This window comes from Styela clava, chromosome 2, assembly GCF_964204865.1.
Source record: "Styela clava chromosome 2, kaStyClav1.hap1.2, whole genome shotgun sequence".
Lineage (NCBI taxonomy): Eukaryota > Metazoa > Chordata > Ascidiacea > Stolidobranchia > Styelidae > Styela > Styela clava.
In genome coordinates, this window is record NC_135251.1 from 13375472 (window position 1) to 13383112 (window position 7641).

The 7641-nt window shown below is 34.9% G+C and overlaps 1 protein-coding gene across 1 annotated transcript; it reads right to left on the minus strand.

The window, feature by feature from the left end:
* Window positions 1-711: 711 nt before the first annotated feature.
* On the minus strand, window positions 712-3760 carry LOC120336452 (uncharacterized). Its single transcript, XM_039404136.2, has 6 exons — window positions 3611-3760; window positions 2842-2978; window positions 2162-2244; window positions 2032-2088; window positions 1428-1511; window positions 712-1089 (listed from the first exon to the last, which is right to left on the minus strand). The coding sequence occupies exons 1-6, from the start codon at window positions 3740-3742 to the stop codon at window positions 926-928; spliced, it is 657 nt and encodes a 218-aa protein (XP_039260070.2). The 5' UTR covers window positions 3743-3760; the 3' UTR covers window positions 712-925.
* Window positions 3761-7641: the final 3881 nt, after the last annotated feature.

Here is a 7641-nt window from a genome sequence, read left to right on the forward strand (position 1 = left end):
GGATTTTTGGACACGTTTAGTGGCCATAACGATCGTTTCAAAATTTTGTTGTTATTGTTATTTTCTTTCGTCATTACCATTAAAAAATCGCTTTTCTCTTCGAATACTGGACCAATTGCTTTGGAATTTTCAGTGGTTCAAGATTGATTTTTTTTGCCAGAAGGCTATTACTTTCATTTATTCCTTAATTTTCTATGAATCTTATGAGATCTAATATTTCATCCAAAATTGCGCTGTATTAATTTTTAATTATGGGAACACGGTTTTTAATCCGCCAAGCGTGACGACTGACTGTGAAAATTCTTGCGACTGGAAACCCGGAACTTTTTGAGGGTACGGTACCGGTAACGTCAAAGGTAAACCCTGTTTCGCTCTAGTCCACGTGTCCATATATTTGAGCGTTGCTCTCTTGTTTTCATTGTTTTTACACTTTAGGAATGTTCTGTTTCATACTACAGCCGGACTTGAACATCAGGTGATACGGGTGATACGCTTGACTGGCTAAGTCAATCTTTTTTGTGAATAGCCCAGTACAGTACATCCGTTGGGGGTCTCATTTGCATGTAAAAGACACTGATGCAGAATCCGGTGTTCTGCTCGGATACGTTGTTGGAAAAGTCTAGCCTACGATTAGCCGGATGAGACGCGTAGATGAAACACACTTCGGACATAGTCCCTACAACCCTTTTTTGGAAATGAAAACGCAAAAGCTGACTATGATTAATATTTATAATTGGTAAATGTTCCAGCAATTTTATTCTGCTGTCCTAAAGTTATAGACGATGCCATTAGTTATAACAAACTTATTTCCTAACTTACATTTTTGAATAGGTTATGCGATTACTGGGTTACATTTTTGATATGTTTAGCATTGTGTAACATCAATTACATATATTAGATATAATATTTAGTAAGCATTAGCATTTTAGTAAGCAATTGTTTCTGGCATGCTGGATTTATGACAGCCGGATAAGTACAAGGGAACTGCGCTCCAGCCACCACCGATTGTAACAAGCTTCTTGTGAACTCGTAGAATGTCTTCTGCAGTGGGATGTGGATTACGACTATGTACCCATATATACTGTGGACCTGAAAAGAGAGAATTGGAGAAGCATTTATGATGGTAATAAAATCGCTCGATTTAAAATGGCAACAACTGCTGCCCTTCCCAAATTAACCTTGAGAGCAAACCTGCTTCCTTCTTCAATCAAAGCGATCATGAAATTATCAGTTTTGATTTCATCAACGGTAAACGGGATTTTTACCTTACTATTTTGTACAATTTGATGAGTGTTTCCAGGAGGTTCGAGTATCCATGTCTATTTCTGTGTCAATGTCTAGGAAACGCCCAACGAATCTTTTTAATAATATGATACTAATATTTGATTGTATTGCAGCTGAAATGTTTAGTTGAAATCAATACTGACCTTCTCCACCACACTGCAAGCACATGTAATAATGCTCATAATCTGTGAAGCAACTCATCGGATGCTCGTTAATGTAATGAATCTCTGCAAAACAAATTGAAGAAAGTATATTTATTGATCAGTTCTGTCACCATCTTCCTCTATGCATTCACAGCACATTCACTTCCTCTATGCACAGATATCTAGTAGTAAGATTGTAGCTCAATAATACGTTTGTTCATTAAGAGTTCATTGAGTTTTTTTTTACCTTTCGCGCTATCTTGTTTTTTAAAGTAATGCTTATCATCAAAAACAGTGCAAATTAGGCGAACTGAAGAATGTCTGTAAATTTCCGAGTCAATCCGAAAAAGACAACTAAAGGGTATACATCGTATTGTGGAAGATAAATTCATGTCACTTGAAGAAGTAGAGAAAGTTAAAGAACTATCTTTGGTATATTCATTTTGAGTTACATGTTTTTGCTAGGATTGCCTTATTATATAAATTTGCTACGTGGTTGTTTTTTGAGTGCATCTGCTTTGATCAATTTTTTATATGGAATAATTTATAGCAATGTGAATCATAGTGAAAATAAAAGTTTATAATAAAAATCACGAGAATTTACCTTCCAAAGCATGTTCACCTGCTCCGTTAGGTTTTCCCCCAATAAACCACAAAAATTCTGCAAAAAAATGATCATTTGTTAGAAAAGTTCAAATTACTTTAAATTTAACAAGTAATTTTTTTTTACAAACCAAAATTTGGGTCGCGTCTGGTGATTGAAGTTCCATTGTCATACCAACGGAATGGTATGATTTCGTTAAGTGACATTGTACCTCTGCATAGGAAAAAAACATGTTAAACGTAAGCACTTACTAAGAAACTGAAAATTTCATTTGTACCTTCTTTATTTCAGTCGTGAAACATTTATTTACAAAGGTTATATCGTATGCCACTCCCATTATTTCTTATCGAATATCCGGTTTAGCAATTCTCTGCGTCTGCAGAATTCATTCTACTATTATTTGTTACACCAGTTTGTCGGCTGTTGAAACTTTTATAAATCTTAAACTCAGAAAATATCGGACATATTTCCACTGAAAAAAGCGATAGATTTATAGTCCCGATAGGGATATCTTTGACTCAATATTAGGGTGCAAACATAACTCAATCCGTAACCAACATGTTACTAACCGAGAAAAAAAAAGCAAAAATACGTCGGTATGTTCCATTTTGGATCTTATAGTCCCCATTTCAAAAGTTTACCTCTCTCCATTGTCATAATCTATTTGCTATTGTCAGTTGTTAACGCCGCAAATTCACGGTTGACAAACTTATTCAACTTCTATAATCCCGAATAGGGCAGTGAATACTGAAACCGATTAGTAGGTAACTATTTTATAATAAATTATTTATGTATATCAAAATCATTTACTTTTCCACTGATGAAATACCCTGGAATTCAGCAAAAATTCCGTCGGCAGTTTCTTTGAAATATTTGATCACATAACATGGCACATTGCGTTCAACTGGATCATTGGTGTTTAGAATTTGATACCAAGAATCAGGAAGCTGCAAATGTAGTGATACAAATATTTATAGAAGAAGCTGGAAATTTCTCTGAAGGCTACGTGGTTGAATCCTTTCAATTTTCTCAGTATAGAATATATACATTCCTTAAATAGATATATATGTATACGCAGGCTTGTCCCTGGGACATATTTTTCTGTCCCCATCCCATCCCATAGCAATTATGCCTGTCCCATCACATCCCATGAGATTCCCATTAGAATAAAATTCAATAAAAGTTGTTAAATTTAGGTTTAGCGTCTACTAAATATGACTACAAGTACGATAAGACATGCAAAACTATAACATGCATAACTATTATACATGTGTCATCAGCCCCTTCACGAAGTATATTTTTAATGCTGAATATATTTTGCTCTTTATAACTAACAAGAGAGCTATGCTCAATTATATGGACACGAAATCCATAATGAAATGTTTTACCATCATTTCGACGAAAATCATACGATTTCGTGTCCCACGTGTCCATGGGAAATACAAATGTGTGCTCTCCCATCCCATGGGACGTTTCCCATGGACAAGCCTGCGTATACGTACGTGGCGTAATTTAAACCCCCTTTATCGTCAAGTATTTGTTTTTTCAACTCAATTCAATAATTTTTATGATTGCTCACCATATTATAATTGACTTTCTCAGACACAGGCAATGCACAATTTTCGTTTTCACGACGGTATCCTGGTTTTCCAACAGCCGGGTTGAACAACAAGCAAACGATCAAAATAAAGACACACCTTGAGAAGATCATTGTTACTCGTTCGACAGCCTTAAACGGAATGAGAAAATCTGCCCTGATAAAGCAATATTGAATCGGGGATGTCGGGAAAAGGGAGTTTACTTTCCTACGTTTTCCTCACGTGCTACTTACATGCAGTGCATTGCACACGTTTCTATCGCATGTTTAGTCTATGGTATGCGTATGCAATAACAAAGTGCAGACGTTACGAGATTTTCTGTTTTTGAATAAGATCAATCTTGTCCATTCGTGCAAAGACAAGTCACGATAGAACAAGGAGCGATGCTCAAAGATATGAAATCAAATAAACCTAAAATACATGCACGCAAATCACTACCTTCAGAGTGCCTAACTTCGTATGAAGGCCCCAATTTCAAGGTAACCTCACCATCTTCAATTCGGTGTCAAATTCAACTAATAATACATTTATTTTATAGTATTTGTCTGTTTAAACGCCAGAAATTTACACAAATGAGGCGCGCGGTCTCATCGTCTCACCTTAATTTGTTAACTTTTAGATGCAATCGGCAGGTCAAAAAGTTCTCCAATGTATGTTAATATGTCTTTGTCTGCTCGCAATGAGTAAGTTAAAAGAACAAGACCCACTTACCAAGAACTAATGTGTTCTTTTTTGCTGTTACTGAGTTAACAAAACAAAATACATATATATTTCAATTTCAATATGTGCATTGGTATCAGGGTGAAAGGTCATCAATCTTTTTAAATATTTATTAGCATGTCTGCATATATGTTGTTCATTGCATGGTTTCTAATATTTCAATTTATAATATCATACCTGTAATTTATTTACAGTCAAAGATTGGACTATGGTGAAGTACTAGGACATAGGCAGCTTCGGTATACATTTTGACAACATTTATGTAAATGCCAACTGGGCCATTTCAGACCATCCAAAATTCTAGAGATGCAGAAATATTTTACAAAAAAGGATATTCAAGATTCAGAAGTCGAATAGTAAATATACAACCAATGGAAAATTAAGAATCAGCTGCTTGAAATATATATGTCATATTTTATAATGCTAAATCGATTCATCTTGTCGCCGCCGCAAGTTCTCCGATCACTTCCATCCTCAAAAATAGCACAGTTTTAAACAACTTAGAAGTCGTCAGACATTACTCCTCAGATTCATGTTGAACAACCACAAATATTAATTATCAGTTAACCAACAAACTGTTCATGAGTCCAACAGTAATATGATCACAAGAAGAGCTGTAATTATTCAACTCGAGCACATGCTTCGTTGAGAAATCTGGATTTTTTATCATGTTAATGCAACTACATAAATGTTCTCAATCACTCAATATTGAATCTTTGTCAGTTAATAGCCCATCACGAAGTAAGTAATTCCGAGTAAGTGTGTTATTTGAGTTATTGTCATGACGTGATCATGGTTACAAATATGGAACAATTGTCATGGCACCGCGAGGGGCTAAGCAAACAAGCGCTTCCGTAGTGTGACTTCGCTTGTAATTAGAAAAAATAATGCGTTCAAGTATAGATTAGAAAACTTCTTAGTTTTGAATTATGTTTCATCTATGATCAGTGTTAAATGGCTGAATCCAACTCTTCGTAAACTTGAGGCATCACGTTTTTTTAAAGTGTGAAGGCTGTGAGTCTACTATACTATAAACAGAATCTCCAAACTCTGTCAAGGCTACAAAAATTCTGCTCATTGTTTAGGGATTTAGACTGAAACCCTGGGCATCCAACTAGCAACGTTCAGATGTAATGCAGATAACAGATTCGCAAACAGTTCATTCTTTTTACCAATTTTGAGCTTTTAGCTGTCTCTGCAAAGACATGATCGCCATTTAACCAAGTGTAGGTCATAGGTACGGATCTAAACAAGAACTCAAAATTGCCTCGGTTCAGGCCTGTAAAATACTTGAAATTTGAAATAACTTTCTGTTACCCTGTCCCGACTAAACTTTCATTTGTTCTCCAGGAAAGCAGGTACGAATTGCAACCGCGCAAACTCTCAGGTCGTGACTCGTGAGACGAGGCCCTGAAAAACGCCTAGAAAATGAGTTTCGTAGCGCACATCTGGGAACTATATAAATTCATTAGTTTTGTATGAAAATAAACATACTGAACGCATTGCAGCTTGTTTCAATTTGCATTTTTGTCTTTGGCCTTTTTTCTTTGATTTTGGTTGTCACTTATGAGTCATTGCTCGATATTGTGGAGACACTTTTTCTCGACTTCAACAATATAATATTTATTTGTTGCGTAATAAATCTGTACGATAACAGTGCACATAGGTTATTTCCATGTTTCAAGTATGTATCTTTAGTACAAGGTACTCTCATAGACACTAGAGATATTTCGTGATCGTTCCATTTTTTCCATCGAACATTATATGTTGTACAATATTTTTACCTCCTTATAATATGACTCGTTTATGCTATCAACAACGTCATTTGCTTCCATAATTTTCCAAAATTCGTTGGGTTATAGTGATGCCTAATTTTATATTTTTTAAATCGTGATATTAAACATCAGATATTAATTCAAATTGCGTTATGACTCGCTAGATTGTGAAAGCACTTATTTAAAAAAATAAGTCACATTAAGAATTAGTTCCTAGCTTTTCCTGCATTTTTTGCAACTTGAATCAGCAGGTTATGTCTATTTACTTTTTTTGTATTTGAATTTGACTTAAAAAAGCATACATAGAAATCTTGTTGTTCATAAAAATAAATGATTCGTTCTCCCAATCATATTCCTAAACCTAGGGTATGCATTGAATATCACCAGAGAATCAAAAAAACCTTCAAGTTGAAACCAAATGTCATTTAGTAATTTTATGAGATTTGGGCCACTCAATTTTCTTTGGACTCTGTAGCAAATATTAAATTTGCATCGCTAAGCATGTACACTTAGTTCGAAAATATAATTGTTAATAATGATCTCTTAATTGACCTGCAAAATTTATATTTATTTTAAAATGCATATGAATATGATTGTTTTTGACGTCTGTGTGACGTGATGTCGATAATAATAAATAAATTATTATTCAACAATAAGTGGCGAGATACCAAGAGATACTCTTTTATAGAAAGTTGAAGCAAGGGTAAAATAATTAGGGGATAAGCACGCGAACAGGAAAACGATTTTTTCGTATAAAATGGCATAATATCCTATCCAATTATCAATCGTTGAGATGATTTTGTTTGATGATTAATGTTAGCTATATTAATGGAAGATACCGACCGCAATATGGCACTATAGCATATTCAAAGACGGCAATCCTGGCAATGCTTAATTTCGTATAAAAATATTATAAAAATAGGAGGTTTCTACCAAGTCCTGTTTCGCATTGATGGCATAGTTAATCTTTGCGCAACATTATTACTAGTTTTTAAATTTATTAATGAATTAATTGTATACCAAGTTTTTTTTGGGTCATTTATATATTTTTCAAAGCGTTTCGCAAAATATATCTCTTTGCCTTTATTTTTCAAGTGGCATAATTTGTTCGCGTATCTCTTATAGTGCTGTTTTTGTTCAATGGATCCGTTAATAAAGTGCGTTTTATGCAATTTATCTCTTATTTTAGTTGAGCGCAAGATTCCAGCTGAAGGTCGAGGGTCGAACATTCCAAAATGCTTGAACAGAAAAATATTTTTCTTTCTTGCGCATTTCAAAACCAGTTTACTCGATATGCACGGTCAACATAGCAAATAAGGGATTCAATGTTCAACTCGACGAAACGTGTCGACGAAAATTGGACCCCGAGACGCTGGGACTGCGTCACAGCTCATCTGTGAGACAGGACAAAACGTGTGATCTGCACGTTCGGAAGCCCATATTGCTGGGAGAAGCTTTATCTAAGATGCATTGCACTTAGAATAAATATGCCCATGCCCAGTCAGCATCTCAAACTT

Coding starts and splice junctions, on each gene's coding strand:
- LOC120336452 (XM_039404136.2), bottom strand. CDS start 3,742: ATGATCTTCTCAAGGTGTGTCTTTATTTTGATCGTTTGCTTGTTGTTC. Junction 2,979..3,610: donor AGAAAGTCAATTATAATATG/GTGAGCAATCAT, acceptor CTACATTTGCAG/CTTCCTGATTCTTGGTATCA. Junction 2,245..2,841: donor GGTATTTCATCAGTGGAAAA/GTAAATGATTTT, acceptor TTTCCTATGCAG/AGGTACAATGTCACTTAACG.